Here is a 25454-nt window from a genome sequence, read left to right as displayed (position 1 = left end):
CTATATAAATGCCTCTAATAAGTAACAGGTAATAGGATCAGTTGCTGGGAGCCTGCAGGAAATACTGATGACTTGTACTTTGTCCTTTGCTTGCTTTTTTGGGGTGCAGCTGCCACGGTTCAGATCATTCTAAATTTGGTGATTACCTGGCAAATGTACTGTACTGAAAATGTAGAATAAATGGTGTGGATCTGTAGAAATAATCATGACGAACAGAGGGTAATAGCCTAGTGTTGAAAATCAGTTGCATAACAATCATTTTTTTATAAAGATTTTAATTGGTACATGATACCGTATTTCCAAATATAGAATTGTAAAATTTTGTTGCTGTTGAATCTTTTTTGATCACATATATGTCTAGATCAGCAGACTCCAAACCTTATGAACAAAGGGTTCGGTTTACTGTCTTCCAACCTAGTGGAGCCAGACTGTAGCCAGTGAGTGTAGAAAATGTCCCATCATTGGTATTTGTGGGAGGAACAGTGCCCCATTGTTAATGTCGGGGGGGGGGGGAGGATAGTGTCCAATGGTTTATATGAGTGGAAGAAATTATTCCTCATCATTCATATCAGTGGGAGGAATAATGCCCCATTGGTGCTGTTGGTGTAGGAGGGATAGTGCCCTACTGTTGGTGTCTCAGGAAGGAATGGGGTCCACCAGTGGGGACCACTGATGTAGACAGATATTTATGGAGGATATTTTTGAAGAATGAGGTTTCTTTGCTTCTGAAAGTTTACATTTGCTTTTGGTGTGGATGTTTTGGTGTAAGAAATTCTGGTATTTGTTTTTTATACAAATAACTGTTTGGCATTTTTTTTATACTCCAGGTGATCTCAACAGACCCTGGACTAACATTTTAGAAACTAAAGGCCTTTGTTGCATTGGTGATTGTCAGCGTCATCATCATGAGTTCACTATAAGGACAACACTGTACAACAATGTTGTGCATAGCAGGGTTTCAGAGAAAAAAACAATACAGTAAAACCCTGGATTGTGAGCATAATTTGTTCCAGAAACATGTTTATAATTAAAAGCACTCTTATATCAAAGCAAATTTCCCCATAAGAAATAATGGAAGTTTAGATGATTCGTTCCACAACCATTTGTTCATAAGTCCTTCAGTTTTTAGTCCATATAAAAAGATTATAGCAATGTGATAGGTTGTGTAACTATAAAATGTCCATCCACAAATAGCAGCCCCCCACAAGGGGATTAGAAGCAAAATCCAGCAAGACCATCCTCCTCACCACCGGCTTTTACCGCCGTCAGTCTGCAGTCATGATTGGGAAGACTGCAGATGTGGTCTAAAAGCAAGACTTGAAGTGCTTGTGGAGCGCAGTGTGGAAGGGATGACGTTGATGGCGGTGAGGAGGATGGTCTATGTGGACAGCTTTACCCCGGATGCCTGCATTCTTAGATGTGCCTGTTTTAATCATGTGAGTTGCTAAATGTTGTTCCCTTATTAAATGTAACCCTGTTTCTACACTTGGAGGCTCCTTTCTTTTCTTTTATACTCAGTTGTGACATGATGCTACTTGTATATCAAGACATCGCATATTTATCAAGTCAAAATGTATAAAAAAGTTTGCTTGTCTTGCGAAATGCTCTCAGACCAAGTTACTCTCATTTCAAGGTTTTACTGTACTATCTAAAAAAAAGATTGCCCCCTATCTACAATTTGCCTAAGACCATTTTGTAAAATTTAGAACATTCTGTAGACAGATAAAAATTAAACTTTCTGGCTTAACTTTCAATGATTTCTTTGTAAAATACATTTTTTACTTGGATTAGAAGCATTACATTTTATGAACTTTTAAGGATAATTGACATTTTCTAAGGGCTGGTTGTTGAATGTATATATTTTCCTGCTAGGGAACAAAGGTAATCTAGCAGCTGGGGTGAGTTTTTACTGCTTAAAGGGGAGCTCCAGCCACCTATAAAAAAATAAAAGTCAGCAGCTACAAAAAGTTTAGCTGCTGACTTTTAAAAAACAGCCACTCACCTGTCCCACAGTCCAGCAGTGAGATCACCCCAGCCGTCTTCATCCTCCGCCCTCCCTCGTTGGTGCAGGCATCTTCACTATGGGCCCTCAGCTGTGACAGCTTGAGACTTCACATCCAGGTGCCCACTGCGCATGCACGAGTTGTGCGGCGCATCTTGGATTGGTGGATGCAGTCTTCTGGGACCTGTCAGTGTCCCATAAAATTGCAGGGGAGAGGGAGGAAGGGAGCAGAAATTCTGTTCCCGAGCGCCGGGGCGCTCGGAACAGAAGTGGGAGCAGGTATCCGTCAAAATTGGGTACCTGCTCCCCCACCCGCTCCTCAAAAGTGCCAATTGTGCAAGAGGAGGGGGGGGGGGAGGATTTCCTAGTGTGCTATTATTTTGGGAATATATTTGATAAAAGGCAAAACCTACATTCCATCATAAGAACCAAATCCCAGCATATTCCAACCCAAAAATGATGGTTGGGATATCATGGTTTGGATCGGCTTTGCCTCTCGATCAGGATGGCTTGCAACTATCACTGATGGAATTATTAATTCTGAATTCTACCAGCACATTCATCAGTCATGTAAGCAGTCATGCACACAAAGATGCTAAAATTTCAAGTAAATCTGCTATAGCATGGTTAAAGCAGAAAAAAATTATTGTTCTGCAATGGCCATGTAAAAGTCCTGACCTTAATTTTATAGACATGTTGTAGGAGGTCCCAAAGCAGGCAGTTCATATTAAAGCTGTTCTGTAAGGAGAAGTGGGCTAAAACCTACTGTATCCAAGTCAATGTGTAGGACTAACAGTTTAATATTTAGTTGCAGTTAATGCTGCCCAAGTGGGGCACATGAGTTACTTACATGAGTTACTGTAAATAAAGGTTCATATTCTTTTACCACAAGTACAGTAACTTGGATTATTATGGCAAAAAATAATGTAAATGAGCAAGCATTATGTTTTAGACTTTGTTTAAAGATGGGTTCTCATAGCGTTCCTCCAAGGTCAAATCTATTCAGAAATATTCCTGATTGGAACAGTTCAAACATTTTAAGACACCCATGCAACTGGTTCTGGAGGCAGTTTAGAAGCTGTCATAAGTAAAGGCACACTTTATTTTATATGTGTTTGTCGCAAAATGTGTTTTTCAACGTGTTCATACATATTGATATACAATTTGGTTTTGCATGTAAAATTATAGGATTACTATGGTTTTGCTTGTACCAGAATGTTTACCTTCATATACTACAGCAAGTTTAATATTTCCAGCCATAGACAATGTTGTCGATTAATGTAAATCAATGACTAAATGGTAAAGTATCTCCAATTGTAACCACCTGCCCAATATACTGTATCTTGTGAGAACTGGCCTAAGGGGCAAAAGCCCTCCTGTGTCCCAGCCCAGTCCTTTATGCTTGAGAGTACTTTGCCAGTATTCTAATACTAGTAGTTTATTTGCATTGCCTCACCTTGTTCAAATGTAGAGTATGCCATATTTAAGTACAAAAAATAGGTATGCTAATTAAAATAATTATGTTTTTCTTTTCTAGAGAGATCTGAACAAAGAATGTCAGCAACCCTTAAAAGAATGGACTGTAAAGAACTCTTGACACATGCATGGATGTAAATGTTAATTTGTGGAATGAGTAACAGCCATGCACCATTTGTTTCAGCTGGTCTTAGAGCAGAAAGATCTGTCCAGAGCAGGTGACTTGTTCTCTTTAGATGATTTTGAAATTGAAGGTTGCCTGTCTGAAGCTCTGGAACAAATCAGGATTATATCATCTTCATCGGTAAGTAAAACAAATATACAGTATATTTTAAGCACCCCTTTGTGTCTTGAAACAGATAATGGTAATATATAGGTTCATCATTTCTGTCCATGTAGGGTGTGGAAAGATTAAACCAACACTAGTGCTCCTACTATGTTTGAAACATTTCCAAAGGCAGGTGGTTTTGCTGTAACACAGAAACATGGGTCAGCATGTAACTGCCCCGAATTTGTTCCTTTATGCTGATGTGGACCAGCTGCAAGGTTCACACATGTGCAATGAATGTCTATAAACATGGAAATACTGATATGCAGCTTTGACCTCTACTCCCAAAGAACAGGCTTGTTGGTACATTTAGTTCCTGCTTTAAAGAATAATTCCAGGCATGGACCAGTATAACTATGTACAGTATATACCATACCTGGCCAATTCCTCTGGAAGCTAGAAATCACTAAAGTAGACACCGCTACTCCAGGGTTCTCCACCTGCTTCCGGGTCCCGTACTGATCGACCAGACTGATGCATTGTGCAAAGCGTTTTCTGGACCAGCTAGAGAGCGCGACTTCACTGCCTTTTTCTCCACCTCGTTTAATCAGAGAACACTTTGTGTTCATTCAGAAAATGCAAAGGATTCTATAAATTGTGCCTGTGCTGAGCAGATAACTTCCTGTTTTCAGAATGTATCCAGCCAGCAGCTCAGCACGGGACCTGGAAACAATTGGAGATCACTAATATAGCAGTGTCTTCTTCAGTGATTTCCAGCTTCCAGGGCTATCGGTCAGGTATGGTTTATACAATACATTCTTGGAATTCATGTTATTAATATTATTATACAGGATTTATAAAGTGCCAACAGTTTGCGCAGCGCTTAACAAAATGAAGGCAGACATTACAGTTACAATACATTTTGGTACAAATGGAATCAGAGGGCCCTGCTCATTAGAGCTTACAATTTAAAAGGAAGGGTCAATAGATATAAAAGCCGGATAGGCTTCTTTAAAGAGAAGGGTTATCAGAGATTTTCAGGGATGTTGCTAATTGATTTCCTACAAGACTTTGTTCAAGACTAGTTATTCACCTGCTGCTATCAAAGTGCCACCCAGACCATCTCCTATTCCTTTTAAAGTGGTTCTAAAGGCAGAAGGTTTTTTTTTTTATCATAATGCATTCTATGCATCAAGATGCAAAAACCTTCTGTGTGCAGCAGCCCTCCTCAGCCCCCCCCCCCATAAATATCTGAGCCCCATCTTGATCCAGCAATGTTGCATGAGAGCCTCAGCTGTCCATCTCTCCTTCCTGATTGGCTGAGACACAGCAGCAGGCACCATTGGCTTTAGCTGCTGTCAAAGTCAGTGAGCCAATGAAGAAAGAGGGGGCAGTGCCGAGCTGTGACTCTGCGTCTGAATGGACACCGAGCAGGCTCGGCTCAGGTGCCCCCATAGCAAGCTGCTTGCCATGGGGGCTCCTGGTAGGAGGAAGGAGCCAGGAGCATTGGTGAGGGACCTGAGAGAAGGAGGATCTGGGCTGCACAGAGCACGTAAGTATAACATGTTTGTTATTTTTAACAATAAAAAAAAAAAATTGTAATATCACTTTAATTTAGGCTCATTCCTTCAGCCATGGCCTGAACAAAAGCTAGTGTTCCTGTCTCTAGGTCCCCCGATGTTTCCTAGTGTCCCTAACTTTTTAAAAAATTCTGAGTGATCCCAATATTACTGAGATAATTACCTTGCTGTCAAAGGAAATGAATGGGTCACACACTGATAACATCACCACTGTAAAAATAAATTTTTAATGCAGCGACAGAAGTTCCCAGTATGTCATCTCACCTGTCTTTATTCCTCTTTCTCCAATGTGTTTCGCTAGCAAAAGTCATCAAGCCTGCTCATATAATTTTTTTTTAATTTTTTTCAATCTGTAGTGCACAATGTACTATGCATACAATTATACATTGGTTGGCATAAAATACATTTAATAACTTTCATGGAAAATCATGTCAACATTTCACAAGATTAGCAAAATTTGGCATATCCTGCTTTATCCTTATGTACAGAATCAATCTCTAACTGGAAACAGAAGGCACATGTAACCCTGTGTGAAAAAAGGTTGGTGCGCTAAAAACTGAACTGTGTCCTCAATCAATATTATAAAAAAAAAAAATGATATATAAACACAATATAAACCATAAATATATCATATATGTGAAAGATCCAAAATAAAGTCCATCAAATGATAGTGATATTCCGTGAAATTTCTGTGATATATTCTGTGCAGAAACTTAATTCAACATAAAGTGACATCCACGTGAAACAATCCCACCACCAGCAGGTTTAGCTTCTTACCAGATATATGTGTATAAATGGCATAACTCATCCACATAGACCAAGGTTAGCTATTTTCCCATATACCTTCACCCAGCATGTGAGCACACTCAAAAGCCTCTGACCAGATGTAAGATAGGTTGGGCGTTAAGGTTAAACTCTCCACTTTCCGAGATGTGACTCTAGGCTGGCTATCGGTCATATGGTCCGCAGATGGGGTGGTGCTCTGTCTCTTAAATTGCTCCACAGTTCGTTTATGTAAAGAAAATCAATGGAGTCGACAATAGTGCATTACGCCCGATTTATTAAATAAAAATAGGCAATTGCACTTACATGTATCCAAGGTGTATGCTGGCATAAATGAATTGAGCCTGTGGGAACTCACGTCCGGCTACAGCACGGACAGATGACGCGAGTGGCGGCGCGACACGCCTCCTCTCTGACGCGTTTCCTCTGACGAGACTTCTACCGAGATAGGAGGGAACCCTGTGGCGGCCTGTTGGTACAAATTACCATTTCCACTCTTTTGCCACTCATATTTTAAAACACTTCTGAACAGTACAATAATAATTAAAAAAATGGTTTGAAACAAGTTCTGTCCCCTGTGTGCCAGTTGAGACAAAGTTTGTCTAAGATACGTTTTATTAATTCTCCCTATGTATGCTTCCCAAACTCATCTCCTGCACATATTGCCCACTATCATATTCTCCCCACTTCTCTCCAGCAAATACTACCTGTCATCATACCCTCCACACTCCTCTCCAGAAAATACCTGCTGTCATACACTTAGCATTCCTTTAAAACAAATACTAAATGCCACCATACCTTCCAAGCTCCTTTCCCACAAATACTACCTACCGTCATATCCCCTATACATTCCTCTGCTGCATATACCACCATACCCTCAACAGTTCTCCCCTGTACACACTGGCCTTTATCCACACTCCTCTCCTGCACATACTACCCCTTCCTCTACCCTCTTGCACTTCTGTCCTTGCACATACTGCTCACCTTGTAGACAGGGGTTAGGATTATGTATAGTAAATTATTAGTCATCAGGGTGGGTCACCCTTTTGGCCATATACTGTCTGATTGGGGTGGAGCTAGAGAGACGTGTGGGAAGAGTTGGTCTCAGATAGACAACATGTAGGTTGCGAGAAGGATGAGAAAGCAGGCTTAGGAAAGCTCCTGTCTGGAAGAGACCCAAATTTAGGACAGCTAATGAATGAAATGAGATATTCAGGAAAAATCTGCGTGAAAGCCTCTGGTTCTTGGAGTTGTGAGATTTGCTAGAGAGGAGGGAAAAGAGCTTGGCAATGTGCTGTGTTATGGAACAAATCTTTGTTATTCAAGTAAAGAATGGGTTTGTGAAAAAAAAAGCATGAGAAAGGCAACTGGCATGGACAATTCTTTATTTCAGAATATCTTCTGGTCCATGAAGTGTGGGCCTTGGGCCAGGTGAACAGGAGTGTTCAAAATGGTGAAGTGTCTTTCTACTATAGGTATGTGTACACCCTGCCCAAGCTCTGTGGTAAGAAGTACAGGGGAGGTACCCTTGACCAGTTGGTGGAAATGGCAGTGAATTCAGGCTGCGAACAATCTTCTTACCATATGCACTCCTCTCCTGCACATACTGCCTCCTATAATACCCTCTGGTTCCCTGGACATAAGACTCACTGTAATACCTTCTGCACTCCTCCACTGCACATACTGCCCACATTTATACTGACAACCAACCCCTCCTTGACATACTGCCCCCTCTTATACCTTCTTGCACCCCTGCCCTGAACATGTTGCCTGCTGTAATAACCTATGCACCTATCTCCTGCACAAACTGCACATTTGTATACCCTCTGCACTCCTTTTGCTGTACATACAGGTCTTTGACATGTTCTTGCAATTCTTCTACACATATTGCCTGCTATCATGCTCTTTGCATTTCTTTTCTACATACGCTGCCTCACTTTCACACTGGGGTTCATTTACTAAAGGCAAATACACTGTGCAATTTGCAAAGTGCAGTTGCACTCTGCAAGAGCAGCTGCTTTAGAGCTTAGTAAATGTGCAGAAGCTCTGCTGACTTCCATCATCCAATCATGTGGTAGCAAAAATGCATTTTTTTTTACTTTCCTTGCACTTGATTGGGTACTCTTTACTAAGCTCTGAAACTACTGCATTTGCAGAGTGCAACTGCACCTTTCAAAGAGCACAGGGATTTCTTTACTAAAGGCAAATCCACTGTGCACTACAAGTGCACTTGGAAGTGCATTCACTGTAGATCTGAGGGGAAGATCTGAAATGAGAGGAAGCTCTGCTGATTTCTATCATCGAATCATGTACAAGCAAAAATGCTGTTTTTTTTCACTTGCATATGCCCTTCAGATCTACAGCGACTGCACTTCCAAGTTTACTTGCAGTGCACAGTGGATTTGCCTTTAGTAAATAAACCCCAACGTCTATTTGCCTTTAGTAATTCAACCCCCCTAGTCCGCAGTTCTCACTGGCATATATTGCCTGCTGACATTCCCTCTGGAACCCCTCTCCTGCACATACTCTCCCCATGTCAAAACTTCCACACTCCTCTCCTGCATATACTGCCTCATGCCATTTACTCAGGGGAAGGGAGGTTGCACAATCCAACTGGTTGCTATGTGGCTGTAATACTGCCAAGAGACCTGCTCATAGGTCTTCGATGATAATGAAAATGTTACCTAAAAGTCAGTTTAGAGCGGAGTTCCACCCAAAAGTGGAACTTCTGCTCATCTGCTCGACCCCCCCCCCCTCTGGTGCTACATTTTGCACCTTTCAGGGGGGAGGAGGGAACGGGTACCTGTTTTTTGACATTCCCCATAGTGCCGCGGTGCCGTCCCTCAGAAGTTTGGTCCCCCTCCTCCTTCCCCCGCCACAGAGCCGATTAGAATGCTCAGCGCGCTTTGCGCATGCACAGTAGGGAACCAGCTGTGAAGCCGAAAGGCTTCACTGCCGGTTTCCCTTAGAACGAATAGTGGCAGCAGCACCCGGCAGCCGATTCGAAAATCGGCTGGGGTGCTGACATTGTGGGCTCCCTGGACAGGTAAGTGTCTATATATTAAAAGTTGGCAGCTACAGTCTATGTAGCTGCTGACTTTAATTTTTTTTTCCCAGCTGGGGGTTATTGGAGGCAGGCATAACATCAGAACTTCTGTGTAGGGGTATATATACACACACACTTATATGTATATATACACCTACACATATATAGGTGTGAAAGTAGCAGAACACTATACTTGCGCTAATGAAATAATTAACACCAATATGTCTCCGCTCCTATCACACCTATATATGTATAAAATACATATAAGTGTGTGTGTATATATACCCCTATACAGAAGTTCAGATGTTTTGCCTGCCTCCAAAGACCCCCAAAAAATGCCCAAAAAAATGCCTGCAATAACACACCTGGGCATTTTTTTTTTTGGCGCAGGCGTTTTTATGGGCATTTTTTGTGGGTCTTTGGAGGCAGGCAAAACATCTGAACTTCTGTATAGGGGTATATATACACACACACTTATATGTATTTTACACATACACATATATAGGTGTGATAGGAGCGGAGACATATTGGTGTTAATTATTTCATTAGCGCAAGTATAGTGTTCTGCTATTTTTACACCTATATGTGTGTAGGTGTATATATACATACATGTGTGTGTATATATACCCCTATACAGAAGTTCAGATGTCATGCCTGCCTCCAAAGACCCCAAAACATTGTGTATAGTCACTTGTGCTGGCAGGTCACATTCACTTCCTACGCCCAAACCTTAAACATTGGGCAAGATGAATGAATGTTCTAATTGGTTTTAAAATATACTTTTAAAAAGAAGCAACTGTTATAGAGAAAGCAAAAATAGGGGGTTCCCCTGATTGGGACTTTAAAGGCACATATCAAATAGAAAAGCTGATATATATTCAACAATAACTTTATTGGTACAAAAATAGAAAATGTAAAGCAATGGCATAAAAGCAGTGTACAAGCAATGGACAGATAAGAATGGAACTCAAACGCTAGAACCTAGCAACCCGACATGTTTCGAAGATATATGCTTTCTCCTTCTTCAGGGGTAGTTCATAGCGGTACTCTAATAATATACAAAAATATGAGCATAAGTGCCATGGATAATGGGATCTACATATATACAATACTTTTATGATTCACAAAATGGACTGTATATAGATTGTGAGTACTTACAGAGTTAGTCAAATCTGAGCTTTACATGCTTGTACAAGAGAATAAAAACATCTGGTTGGTCTGGATCTAACTGGCGATGTATGTAGTCATTATAGTTGTAATTCTAATTGGAGTTGTAGGACCACAAAGGGTAAGGTCAGGTAGGTGTCTCACAAATGTATTGTCATCTGAAGTCCTAGGAAAAGGAAGCCAGGAGCAGTGCCTTGCCACTAAACATCCAATGTAAATAGAGCCAGTCTAAAAAGAGATAGGCAAAAATAACTTTTAGAATTACACCCTAATTTCCTGAAAAAAGCAGGAAAGGTGAACCATGCTTGTTAAGTTATATAGGAATGGCTTAGAAACAAAGGGGTTAATCAGTCCTGATTGTAAAAAACAATTGTATTACCTTGTGATGGTGTCAGATCTATTTGCACATTCTCTCCAGCCAGCAACCAGCAGACAAATGTGTTGTCTGTGTGCTGGGGGAGGTGTGCTTTTCAATGGTGTTTTTGATAAGTGGCATAGGCAACAGCTGGCGTCCAGGAAGGGCTTCCTGGATCGCCGATGCCGGGCCCGCCCCCAAATCACGTGCGCGTCACGCTGACGCACAACGTGACGTAGGCGGGGCCGGCGCCTGCGTTCCACCGGCATGGTGATCGAAACCGGAAGTGCAGAACCACTTCCGCTTCCAATTGTTCAGCGTCGGTCAGGGGCGGACCTAACGCTGGATGGTGAAGACCAACCATGTACATCGCTAGGTGCGCGATGTGTCTCACCGTGCCGGGATGGCCATATCATGGGGACACAAAGTGACCTAAAAGGTGACTTGGAAAACCTAGACCGTAGAATATTATCAACTGAGTCAATGTCAATCCAGTATTTGCCTAATAAGGCTGGACGCTAACAGTGAGAGATCCTCACAGAATAATAAAATACTTTATATGTATATAAATACACACATCGCCAGAGAGCATTTAACCAAATGTTAACAGCCCATCACTGGAACTAAATGACAACAAAGCAAAAAATGGGGAAAAAATGGGGAAAACATTTGGGTTTACAGAACAGAATATAGAGCATAACAATATAGATGTATGTACTGAATTTGTCATCACCACATTATAATAAGGCAGAGAGAGTATTCAAATGTAGACACAGACATAATATGGAACAGCAATATATGCTTATCTCGAGAATTCTAACACATAAATTTCAGTTGTTATTAAACACCTTTAAAAATGGAAAAGAGATGTAACAATAAATGACAGGCATGATAAAGGAAGGCAAGATCTGTTTTAGCTAGATGATGGAAGGTTAAGTCTCCATACCCCCAGAGTTGAACCCTTCGAGGAAGGGCTTGAAAGATAGTGTCCCATTCAAGCCAGGGGGTTCGGTGGCCCTGAGATGGTATATCCACCTGAGCTCGAGTTGGAGGAGACTTTTGTTCCAGTCTCCTCCTCTAGAGCCCGGGTGGATACGACCCAAGATTAAAAATTTGATCTTGGGCATTTTGCCAAGGTGCACTGTGGCTACGTGCTGACCAAGCGGGAGGTCTGGGTCGGATTTCCTCATACTCAGGATGTGGCGGTATGCCCGTTGCCAGAGCTCCTGCTTGGTTTTGCCAATGTAAAAACATTGGCAATCGCACAGTAGAAGATAGATTACCCCAACGGTGCGACAGTTGGCAAAATGTTTGGCTTTGTGGATAGTCCTATTGGGTAATGTGGGGTTCCTTTGTGTCAGCATGTAGCCGCAATATTTGCAGCTGCCACACATAAAGGTCCCTTTGTATTTGCAGTAGGTGAGCGAGGTACTGTCAACAAATTCACTGCGGACCAACCTATCCTTGAGTGCAGGGGCTCTTTTAAAGGTAAAGTTGGGTGAGTCTGAGAGATATTGACTTAAGACTGGATCAGAGGACAGAAGGTGCCAGTGTTTGGACACGATCTGCTTGATCTTGCAGTGTTGGTATGTGTAGGGAGTAATTATCCTCAGCTTGCCGTTATCATCTGAATTTTTGGCTTATGTAGGGGCCAGTAGTTTATTTCTATCACTGGATAGAGCCCGATGTAAGCTCGTTTAAGGGACTTTTTAGAGTAGCCTCTCTGTAGCAGACGGTTTAGGAGTTCATCAGCTGCTGTCTGAAAGGTTTTGAGATCTGAGCAGTTGCGCCTAAGCCGTAGGTATTGGCTAATAGGGATGGACCGGAGAAGGGGTGTTGGATGGAAACTTGATCCATGCAGGATCGTATTTCCCGCAGTGGGCTTCCGGTAGAGTCCACTGTGAAGGGTACCATTTTCTCCTCGCATGATTTCAACATCAAGGAATGTAATATGATTTGGATCAACATTCATAGTGAATGATAGAGTGAAATCATTCCTATTCATGCGGGCGAGGCACGCACGGAGTGACTCTATGGGGCCGTCCCAAATTAGAAATACATCATCTATGTATCTGGCCCAAAAGTTTATGTGATCAGTATATACTGACAATGTTTCATCCCTCAAAAACGATTGCTCCCACTCCCCCAGGTACAGGTTAGCGTAGGATGGGGCACAGCAGGTGCCCATCGCTACTCCCTGCACCTGGAGGTAATGGGAGCCATTGAAAGTGAACACATTGTGGGTAAGGATGTACTGGAGTAAATCAAGAATAAACTCACTGTAGACGTCTAACTGTCCCTGACAAGATATGATGTGTTTGACAGCTGCAATGCCCCTCTGATGGGGTATTGAGCTGTAGAGGGCCTCTACATCAATAGTAACCAGAGAGGCGGTGGGAGGGATCCAAATGTCTTTGATTTTGTTTAAGAATTGGATGGTATCTTTTGTAAATGAGGGCAAACTTTGGACGAATGGTTGGAGATAAGCGTCCACAAGCTTGCTCGCATTATCCGAAAATGGACCCCCGACCTGAAATGATGGGTCTCCCCGGTGGATTGGTGGTGCTTTTGTGCACCTTGGGGAGCCCATAAAAGGTCGGGGTGATGGGGAACTTGGTCCGGATGTATTCCCAAGTTGGTTTTGGGGAAAACATTGTTGAGATAGGCAGTGTCCACAAGGTGGTAAAATTCTAAATTATATTTGGAGACTATGTCAGGTGTTATGCGCCTGTACCAGTTCGAGTTTTTTAGGATATCGGTGCACATCTGTATATACTGGGCATTATCCATAATAACGATGTTGCCACCTTTATCCACCTGCTTGATGGTGATTGATTTGTTCGTGGCTAGTTTATTGATTGCTTCTCTTTGCACTTGGGAAATGTTTGATTGAAAAGTAGGACGTGTGTTCAACTTTTCAATCTCCTTTGACACAATTCTCAAAAATGCGTTTATATTTGCATTTTGGATTGCAGGGTATGCGTCTGATTTTTTACGAAGGTCATTTCTTGCTGTTTTTTGCTCTATTGAGTCTGTGGAGATACCAGCTAATATGTCAGGTCAGGTCTACCGGTCTATCAGATCTTCATTCTCTTCAAGGAGAGAGATTAATGTGTCTAAGATTGGATCTTGTTTATCAATTTTTTGGTTGTCTTTGTGGAATATGTGCTTAAAATTGAGCTTGCGTGCGAACAAGTGGAGATCCTTAATAACTTCGAATTTATTTATATTGAATGTGGTAGTGGATGATAGTGAATGTGATATGGGAGTGTCTGATGGTAGAGGCTCCATAGGTGGTGGAAACAGGGACAAACCCTCTTTGTTCTGTGATTTTACATTAGATTTTTTAGATTTCTGTTCAGGAACAGAATCATTGTGATAGGGGCGTTTAAGACGCTCACTTGGGGTTTTATCTGTCTTAGGGACAAGTGGTTGTTTGGGAGCAGGCTGAGTTTGTTATGTGTTAGTGTCCCTTTTGGGGAATCTGGTGTTGGTCCTATTGATAGTCCAGTGAAAGGCTTTGCCCTGCTGGAATATATTTCTGTCTTTGTTCAAGATTTTTTGTTTTTTAATTTGAGTGTTTTTGTTAAAGATGTCCAGCTTTAAAACAGAGTGTTTTTGTTAAAGATGTCCAGCTGTTCTTTGAGCTTAGCTTCACGATGAGGAAACGTGTTGTGTTTTTTTTAAACTTTTAATCTTATCACACGTGGAGGCTATATCCACGTCCAATCTAGTTGCTCTCACAGTATACTCCTCAATGAGGAGGTTCATGAGTGCTGCGGAGCATTGCTGTAGGGCTTCCTCCCACCTGGTCTTGAACGCAGGTGTTAAATCCTCCAATATGGGAAACCCCTGCGCCCTAAGGCCAAAGGGGCTAATTTTTTCCTTAATGTGTTCCTGAAATGATCTGATATTCCAAAAGAATGTGGATTTTCTCTCTAGTAGCTTGGAGAGCTGGAAGAATAGAGAGTTAAGTTCTGTCTCTATATATTCCTTTTGTTTAAATTCCTCCTGGTATTTCTCCATTAGACTGTTCCACTCATCCCCAGCCCGACATGGTGGTGTCGTGTGTCATTGTAAGAAACAGTGATTGGCTGGAGATGTAAGGGATACACTGGATAATCTAATATTGATATTAAATAATATTAATGTGATAGAAATTAGTTTTTGCCTTAACACAGAAGAAGAAAAAACTAAAAAAACTTGGAAGAAACAATAGGTCAAAAAGAGCGGCAGGGGTGGTATCTACTACCTAATATAATGTATGGGGTGCTATTGACCTAAGTTAAAGTTGTGCCACATCCCTGTATACAGATAGCAAAAAGAGGGGGTTCCCCTGATTGGGACTTTAAAGGCACATATCAAATAGAAAAGCTGATATATATTCAACAATAACTTTATTGGTACAAAAATAGAAAATGTAAAGCAATGGCATAAAAGCAGTGTACAAGCAATGGACAGCTAAGAATGGAACTCAAACGCTAGAACCTAGCAACCCGACATGTTTCGAAGATATATGCTTACTGTTATAGAGAAAGTCCATACAAGCACAATAACAGAAAGCAGGGAAAGGTGGAAGGACATTAGAACTGCAAACTTACTATCTCCAGCTCTGGTCTGTACATCTATTTAAAAGAGAAGTATGAGGTTTGGGGTTATTGCATATTTATACTTACCTAGGTGGATGCAGCATCGCTTCGATGCTGCATTTGTCCCCCTGCGCCTCTGCACTGAGAACCGAGCAATAAAACACCACCTATCGCTCGGTTCTGCATGCTCGCTGAGCAGAGAGACAGTCAGCAGCTCTCTGCTCTGCTCCCTCCTTTGCGCTGAGCTCTGGAGTGGGGGGGTTTGGTGGGGGTGGGGGAGAGCAGCTGCCTCAGGCTCTCAGCAGCTCGCTGAGAGGCTGAGCCAGGTGTCGATCCAGGCACCTGGCGAATCCATGGTCTTGACGCAGTGCCTGGACCGACATCTGTGACATCAGCAGAGAATGGACTTCAGTACAATCTGCACTCCTGGGATCCATAGGAAAAGTACAGCCAAACGAGCTTTGGTTGTACATCTCCTTAAACGCTTGCTGATCGGCCGCCGCAGATATATTTTCTTGTGTTAAAGCAGAGTTCCACCCAAAAGTGGAACTTCCGCTTTAAATACTGTTGACCCCCTGACATGCCACATTTGGCATGTAATTTTTTTTTGGGGGGGGGGGTACCTAGATTAACAGGTACTTGCTCCCACTTCTGCTCGGGCCGCCTAGGCGGCTCGAGCGGAAGTTCTCCTCTCCCCTTCCCTCCCTGCAATCTTCTGGGACACGTCCCAGAAGATTGCCTGGCCTTTCACTGCACGCAGCAGTGAAGCCGCAAGCTGTCTCTGCCGGGTGCCCACACTAGAGATGCCAGCGCCGCCGAAAGGACAGGGAGAGGAGCGAGGCTTCAAGCGGCCGCATCGCTGGACCGTAGTACAGGTGAGTATGTGTTTATTAAAGTCAGCAACTACACTTTTTTGTAGCTGCTGACTTTTAATAAACACAAAAATGATTGGAACCCTGCTTTACATTTGTAACATTTCTTTAGTTGCTTCTTTGTTTCTGACCTAAGCCAAAGTTTTGTCATACATCCCAAGAGCCTTGATAGGCATTTTATTTCTTTCATCTTAAGGAGGGGAGGAGAGCACATGGTCCTAAGGGCAGATGGATTCCAGCAAGTAAATGCTACATGAATCATCTTACTCTGATGGCCATAGCTAGAAATGCTAGGGGGTGTTTTTCAAAGTAATCTCTCAAAAAAATAAAGCATGGAGATATGAAATGATGGGAGAGTTTTCTTTAAATATTAAAAAATGAATTAAATAACATTTTCGGTTTGTGATGCACAGATACAGGTCAGTTCTGCTTTATTAAAAATGTTGCAGTGCCGGGAGCGGGGACTTGATATGCTACTAGCTAGATATAATATATACTGTAGGTATACTTATTAAATTGCAAAGGGAGAGATGCCTCTAAGAGTAGACTGTAATACACTTTTATACACAGTTAGACATATGCAACTCACATTGAGTAGAGGATAAATGAGCACATCAGCTCCTTTATCGTCTACTCCATGTGAGTTACATATGTCTAACTGTGTACTAAGGTGTATTACAGTCTACTCTTAGAGGTGCCTCTCCCTTTGTATTTTATCCACAGCCTACTGGAACCTTGGTTTTTGTTTCTATTGATGGCAGCCCTAAGTCTCTGGACTTTTTAACTACATATAATTAATTCTCCTATATGGATTTATTTATGGACTTTTAAATGGAGTCTTTTGGGGCAGCCTATGCAGCCTATGCACCTTTCTAACCTGTGTTAGACTTATTAAATTGATCATGATGTTGTTATACAATGAAACCACTAGAGGGAAATATTGCAGCATGATTAGAGTACTATATGCAGTAGGCCATGTATTTACATAGCTCTGAGCTGTCCTATATTTGAAGTGACTGTTCCTGTTTTGGAACAAAATTTCTCTATCCCTCCGTATTTCTCAAATTTTCCTCTTTTAGCTCTAGTGTAGAGATCTTTATAAATTATTGTTCATGTATTAATATATACTGTATTAGCCAATGTTTTAAACTTTGTTTAGAGTGGGTCAAGAGTTAAAACTTCTGTCAGGTTTTCATCTAAGTCTGTGACTTTTTTACAGTGTTGGGGGTCACTGAGACAGGAAGCACAGACAGCAAAAAAGTAAAAAAATAATGTACAGCATGGATCTGTTCACAGACCTTTTAAAAATGTCCTTTTTGAGGAGATTTTATATTACTTCCTGTTCTGACCAGCACTTTCTTACAGGAGGTAAGCAAAAATCCCCCCAGTAGAGACACGTATGACAATAAACACCTGACAACTGCTTTTTAGGCTACATTCACACCTAAGCATCATGTTTTCAAGCATTTTTTAAGTGTATTTTTTTCCAAGCTGTTTATAGCATTTTTTTTAAAAAGAATTGCATGTTTTTTCAGCTTTTGTCAAGTGTTTTTTTTAGGCGTTTTTCAACTAAAGGATGTAGAGTGCTGCTTAAAAAGGGACTGAGAGCTGCTGTTGGAGCAGAAATCATGCAACAAAACACCTAAAAAAAGTTTGAAAGAAGCTCATGTTGTGCTTTTCAGTCATTTGCAACAATGCCTGAAAAGTAGCTTGTGTACTTTTTGAGCAACAGGCGTTTTGCTACAAGCTACAGGATGCTCAGGTGTGAACAAGGGCTTATGAAAACAATAGGTTTTTGCTTGTTGAGCGCTTTTGAGCTTCGAGCTACAAGCAACAAAATGCTCAAGTGTGAACAGGGCCAAAGGCTTCCCTGCTGTATTTAAAACAAAATAAAACGTTTTGGATGGAGTGGTGCGTAAGAGCCGGTTCACACTACTCCGACTTGGGACGCGACTAGGGATGCACCGATCCAATATTCAGATCGGATATCGGCACCAATATGGCCATTTTAGATGGATCGGGGGATCAGCAACATTGACCGATCCACTGGCCAACCCGGTTTTTGCTTGGTAACGGCTCAGCCATCCCTTACTAGGTGCAGTAGTAGTATGGGATGGGAGCCGCTACTTCTTGTATAGGTCCGGCTCACAGGCGGAGTGATATCAGATGCACTCCGCCTGTGAATGTTGGAGCCGTACACATGAAGCAACGGTTTTGCTCTGTACTGCAGCCGCTTGCTTTGTGTGTAGCTCCGGATCGGTTCCGGTATCGGCAATTTCACAACGCCAGATATTGGTATCGGGTCCAAAAAAGTCGGATCAGTGCATACCTAGACGTGACGTGTGCGACCTCAAGTCACCCCAAGTCGCTTGTCATTACATATTCAATGTAAATGAATGAGAGCCGTCTTAATATGCACTACTGAAGTCGCTCCGACTTCAGAAAAGGTTCCTGTGCTACTTCAAGGCGACCTCTATCCGACTTGTGCACATAGACTTCAATGGGAGTCGCCTCTAAGTCGGATCCTTATCTATTTTCAAGCGACTGTGATCAGACTTTCCAGGAAGAAGAAAAAGATTACCCAGGCATTCCCCACAGACAAAGTCACCTATCATTTAAAGCCCCGTACACACGTACCGATTGTTGGCCGTAAATATTCGGCCGCCGGCCGATCGGCCGATTGTAGGCTTGTTAGTATGATGCTTCCGACAGCCGACAGCGCATTTTCGGCCGAGCAGAATCTGTCGTGCAGACTTTAAAATTTTTGTTGGCCGTCACCAGAACGGCCGATAGTTCGCCAGTCAGTACAGATTTCGGCCGACACACATCTACAAATCGGAACACGCATGATCGGAACCAAATAACGTCCCGGAAGAATATTCTCAAGTAAACTAGACATTTTATCCAGAAAGAACTTTCGTCTCGCGGCAGTCCAAAAAATATGTGAAATGCGGAGCACATGCTCATCTTGATAAATGTGAGAAGAAGGAAGATGCTGCTCATAATTCAATAATTTACAAATAAAAAGGCATGTGTTCTGTTATGATGAAGATAATGCTTTGTCTATTCTTTATGTTGCATCAAATTTTATAATTAAATATTTTAAACTCTTCACCATTATCTTTGTATTTTGACTGCAAAGATCTAACTATTGATATGTCTCTTTATTCTTTTATGAATTAATGTATAAAACATATATTGCTGGTTACGCACAATATTCTACATGTTAAAAAATTAAGATAGGCCATTTTTTAATTTCAATCGTATTTATTTTTGAAAATAATAAAAACAAAACAAAAAACATCAATACTCTCCGTATTTTAAAAATAAACATAAAAAAAGGTCCATTTGGACTAATATAAATTAGTAAAATAGAAAAAGGGGTAAAATAAATAACAGGGTAAAAAATAGGGTAAATTATAATTGACTATAACTATAGTCAGGCTGCCATGAGGGCATGTTGGCATCATGTTGCCCATATTGCCACTGACTGCCATGTGGCAGTTGTCGAGGTGGTGGCTGGTGTTGTGGAGGTGGAGGGCATGGGTGCTCATCGCACACGTGCGTGTGCTCCTGCAGGCGGCCCCTTTCGGCCTTATGCAGCACCTCCAGAATAAGCTTTTCAGCTAATTGCCGCTGGAGTAAATCAACTTCACTTAACTTCTTCCCAGTCAGATTTCCGAATGACTCATAGGCTTCTGGCTTCCTTCGGAGGACTACGGTGGCCTGACTGATGAACTCTGTGGTGATATCATCAATATTTTTTTTGCCTCCGTTTGACAGGAGGTTGATAAGAAACAGAGGGCTCCACAGCCTCCTGGCTGACACCTGCCTCCTGGCTGCCACCTGCCTCCTCCTCAGTGACACTTCCCTGTTGATGAAATTAACAATTGATTAGAATGTTATAGTGTATATAAAAAGTCATGTTTGTTATATTATTTTGAACAAATAGCAGACTTTACATACAGTGGCGTATCTAGGGTCTCCAGTGCCCTTGGTGAGGAGCTGTATTTGGCAACAACCCCCCCAAGATCAATGTAAAAATGTAACCACCAAAAAAAATATAAAAGGGACTTAAAATTTTCAGATTTGTCCCTTGTTTGCCCAGTGTAGAGCTCTCTATTGGGCAATCATTGTCTCAGGTGTGAAAAACAAGAAAGAGAGGGGTGAGAGATAGAGAGAGGGAGACAAAGAGGGGGTGTGAGAGAGAGAGGAGGGGGGTTGCAGAGAGAGAGGGGCATGAACTTGCAGAGGGCTTGATGTAGGGCATTGAGGGGGAAGCGGTGCAGGGAAACAGGAATGAGGAATCCACCTGCCTTGCTGACCCGGAGTGAGAGACCAGAGACATGGAAGCAAGGATGGATGTATCATTTGCAGGAGCTGTTCGTTTGTTAGAGTTCAAAAAAAAAGGTTGAGCTGGAGGAATGCTGAGGCAACAGCAGTGTTTGTAAGACCGGAGGTGTGCTGGGGATGCAGTGAGAGGCAGTCTCAGTCTCCTGGTCTGTTGGCTCAGCTGCTCTCAATGTTGTACACCTGCATGAAGCTGCTCTCAATGTTTTACACCCTGATGAAGCCGCATGCAAACTGGGGGTTTCCGGGGTGTGCAGGCTTAGTGGAGTTTTTCAAAATCACTAAAACACTGCCAATGTTTTTGCGCCCCCCCCCCCCCCTGGCCTGCGCCCCTGTCGGTTGCCTGTCTCGCCAACCCCTTGCTATGCCCCTGTTTACATAAAGGGTCAATTATGGTTTTGCTTATTATTTTGTTACATGATTACATTTTTAGCAGACAATATATTGTGAAATGCCATACCTGAGTCAAATTGCCCTCCAGGATATCTTCCTCCCTGGCTGGGCTCAACTGAGGCCTCTGCCGATGTAGAAGGCAGCGTAGAGAGGGATGGCCTGGATTCCTCCATGTCTGCGAGGAACCTCATGCTTCCAAAGTACCACAGCCGTGGTACATAGACCTTCCCTGCAGCAGCTCCAGACCTGGTGGTTTTGGCTATTTTGTTCAGCTCACGTTTATACGCAGTCCGAATGCTGCTGATTTTGCGTTTGATATATGTTATGTTTGCATTTGGATTGGCGGGCTTGTAGAAGGCCACTAATTGTTTATAGGCCTCTTGCTTAATTTGCCTTTTGTGTAGGCTGTGGATTTAATTTGCCATAAACAGGGCAGTTTCCTATACTCCTCTATAAATAGCTGGAGAAACTCTGGGGTGGTGTAGTTGTCCACCATTATAAATTACAGGATATGCCTGCAAGACACAACACAAAACAAAATATAGTAAAAGAGCATGTATTTTGGCACATAATAAACATATTCCCAATAAAAGCTGTATAGGGCCAAAAACACACACTTTTGAATCAATAGTCCTACCTTTGTTTGTGGTGAAGAGTCGTGATTCGCTGATCGCTCATGCTCCAACAAACGATGTGTCCAATAGCGAATCGTCGACCGAAAGATCTGGCGTCCTTTAAATACAGCGCATGCGTCAACTCCGCCTCTAGTGGCGGGCGGACGCAGGGGCGGGTACGTGCCGAAGATTACGCTGCATGCGACACACACACACCTGAGTCGGCGGAAGAATCTTTGGCAAGAAACATGTCTCAAAGATCTGAGAGTTCTACAAGTGTGGGCCGAAGTGGTTGGGCCACCAAAAAACCCAAAGCTACACCTATGACCAGTGGCGTAGCGTGGGTTGTCAGCGCCTGGAGCAAGGTAAGTAATTTTCGCCCCCTACACAAATCTACACTGACCACTTCACTGACCTAGCTGACCACTACAGAGACCTACCTTATTCCTACACTAACCTACCTGATTACTATACTGACCACTACACAGACACCTACACTGACCTGCCTTATTCCTGCACTAACCAACCTGATCACTACACAAACCTACCTGACAATTACACTGACCCCTACACTGACCTACCTGTTTCCTACACTAACCTACCTGATCACTATACTGACACCTACAGAGACCTATCTGACCACTACAAAGACTTACCTGATTCCTACACTAACCTACCTGATTACTATACTGACACCTACACAGACCTACCTGACCACTACACAGACCTACCTGACCACTACACAGACCTACCTGATTCCTGCACTAACCAACCCTGATCACTACACTGACCTACCTTATTACTACACTGACCCCCTACACTGGCATTCCTGATTCCTACACTGACCTACCTGACACCTTCACTGACCCCTACACTTACACCCCTACACTGCCCCCCCCACACTGACCCCTTCACTGATACCTACACTGACACCTACACTGAACCTCCTTCACTGACCCTTCTACCCTGCCCCTCCATCCCTGCCCCTCCTTCACTGACTCCCCTAGACTGAACCCCCCCTACACTGACCCCTTCACTGACACATACACTGTCCCCCCTTCACTGACCCTTCTTCTCTGCCCCCTAGACTGACCATTAGACTGACCCCCCTCCTACACTGACCCCCTCTACACTGATCCCTAAACTGACCCCCTACACTGACACCTACACTGACCCCACCTACATTGACCCCCAATTCACTGAACCCTTACTTTGACCCCCTACATTGACCCCTTCACTGACCCCCCTTCACTGACACCTACACTGACCCCCCCACACTGACACCTACACTGACCCTCCCTATATTGACCCCCCTTCACTGAACCCTTACACTGACCCCCCCTACATTGACCCCTTCACTGACCCCTTTACTGACTCCCCTACACTGACCCCCCCTACTGATACCTACACTGACCCCCCCTTCACTAACCCCCCCCTACTGATACCTACACTGACCCCCCCTACACTAACCCCCCCTACTGATACCTAAACTGCCCCCCCCCTTCACTAACCCCCCCTACTGATACCTACACTGACCCCCCTTCACTGACCCACCCCCCACTGACACCTACACTGACCTCCCCTACAGTTCCATTTTCACTTTACTGCAGTCAGTGCTCTCCAGTCCAGGCTGCTCCCCCCTCCTCCTCCCCCCTCCCTAGATGCCTTGTGTGTCTGTCAGTCCAGAAAAACATCTCTCATGGTCTCACCTCACCTCTCATAACTCTCTTCAGTCCTCTTCACGCTGTGCTCACCACAACTGGAAAGATAGAGATGAATGATTCCTGTGACAGCGCCGGGCGGCTGAGTGAAAAGAAGGCTACTGATTCGCTGAGCTGACTGAGCTGTGCAGAACACGCCGCCCACAGGCGGGGCTTGGCTTGCAACGCTACGCCAATGGGCAGGGGAGGCACAGTCCAGCTCCGCCCCGCCTCGACCCGCAATTTCCAGCCATAGGGCGCCCGCCGGCTATCTCCCAGCCTAAAGATGGCGGCAGCCGCAAACAGTGTGTGATGACACCGTGTTAGTAATATATATATAATGTCAGACAGAGTGACACTGCAGGATGCGCCCCCCCAGATGTTGCGCCCGGTGCGGCCGCCCCCCCCTGCACCCCCCACGCTACGCCACTGCCTATGACCAAGGGGGAAATGGTGGAGATGGTTGGCATACTTGAGAGGCAGGACTATGATGGCAGGTTGGAGAATTATGAGAGGCCCAATGCCAGAAAAGACCGGATTCTGGACAAGGTGGTGGCATGTTTAAACAGAAAGTACGGTGTGGAGCGATCCAAAGACCAAATCCGGAAAAGATGGTCTGACCTAAAACATCGTGAGCAAGAACAGCTTGGTCACATATATCGTATTCTTAAAAAAAAGTAATTTTTTTTTTTTAACAAGCAATATGTTTTGGGTCAATTTGGTGTATGTTGTATTAAAATGTCTAGATTATAATGTATATATAAAAAGTACTATTAATAATTTTATTGGTCATGTCGTGATTAGATCGATCTATTGATGATTTTTTGGTATATTACATTAAAAGACAGGAAGCCATAGTTAAAAATATATGCATTGTATTGCAACGAATGTTCTTTCTTGGCACAAATTTTCTATGCAAACATTCCTATTATTCCCATATTATTATTCTAACCTTTAAATAGGAGAAAAATGCAAAGTAAAAGCTAAAGAATGGGAAAGGAGGAGGAGAGGTGCAGCGACTTTGGCAGCTCCATCTACAGTGGAGGAAGAAGCAGAGGACATGGGCCCAGATGCTGGCACACATTCTCCAAAAGGTAATTGTTTCCTATGCAGAGTCAAACATTAATGTACCATATTTTTCAGAGATAACCATGTACATGTCTTAACATTTTTTAATAAAATAGCTATCAAGCAGTGCACCATGTCCTATCACATTTACCTCTTGTGACTTTTATTATATGCCACATTTTTGATATTATGTAGATCAAGACATTCTTCCCAAGTGCATCATGGTGGAGCAAACAAGTGTGCAGCCACCACAGCACCATGAAGGTTGGTAGGCACAGATTTTTGGGTAGTGGGATAATAGAAATATGTGTATTTGCAATGATTGTTTAACCTTATATTGTTGTATTTCCTTAAAAATGTACATTGCAGATGTTCCCTCATGCGAGTTATGGGATGTGTCATCTCCAGCCGGATTGGATGTGGAAAGATCAGAAGACAAATCTCATGCCAGCTTGACAACCAGCCTTGCAAGCACATCTGCGACTGTTCGGGATCATGGAGCAAGTGTCGGGGAGCCAGTTGTGTGCCCAAGTATGTTTTTTACTAATGTTTTTTCAAGTGTATTTGTCATTTGCTGTATTTGATGTCATGCTTCAAAGGAACGACCTGTTTGTTCAATAATGTGAATCAGGTGTACAAAGCTTTTAAAATATGTGTCAATTATATAATCATATAGTGGAAATTTGTCATAATTTAGCTTCATTTGTGTAGATTTGTGACTATATGATTATATATTACACACATGATTAAATAGTTTGGCGCACCTGATTCACATTTTACATAAAACATATGTTTTAGACGTTTGCAGGTTTCTAGGTCCCTTGCACACGGGGCATGAGCAAAAATGTGTGTCAAAGCTTGTTTGGACCCCAGAAAAAGCAGCTGTAAATACGTGCTTTCAGTAGTTTGGAGAATTAGCGTAATCGCACGTTTTGCCATGTTGCTTTTATCAGCGTTATTTTCAGCCTCCATTTCTAAACAATAGTTCCCTATGGGAGCCTCTTTATTTGAATGGAAGTCGCACCGTAAGTCGGATCAGGATGATCTGACTTGCGGGGCCAGGGCCATCTTTCCGAATGGGCACGCTGGGCAGTTGCCTGGGGGCCCCACTTGCCTAGGGGCCCCATGCAGGGTGGCAATTTACCCCAGACCAGTTTGTACCTCCGCCGGGTGCCAGGTGCTTTAGTCTAA

General features: G+C 42.9%; 1 protein-coding gene across 2 annotated transcripts in view; it reads left to right on the top strand.

The window, feature by feature from the left end:
• Positions 1 to 25454, top strand: part of VEPH1 (ventricular zone expressed PH domain containing 1) — a 761239-nt gene that overhangs the window by 81091 nt on the left and 654694 nt on the right. For both annotated transcript variants that reach the window (XM_082249205.1, XM_082249204.1), the window contains exon 2: positions 3540 to 3782. In XM_082249205.1, the coding sequence (XP_082105331.1) occupies positions 3645 to 3782 (138 nt within the window). In that variant the 5' untranslated portion in view covers positions 3540 to 3644. The remainder of the gene's footprint in view (positions 1 to 3539; positions 3783 to 25454) is intronic.

The sequence above is a fragment of the Pelophylax lessonae genome (genome assembly GCF_965119305.1).
Source record: "Pelophylax lessonae genome assembly, chromosome: 3".
NCBI classification, from domain to species: domain Eukaryota; kingdom Metazoa; phylum Chordata; class Amphibia; order Anura; family Ranidae; genus Pelophylax; species Pelophylax lessonae.
Note: the sequence above shows the minus strand (reverse complement) of the source record. Positions and strands in the feature narration are given on the sequence as shown.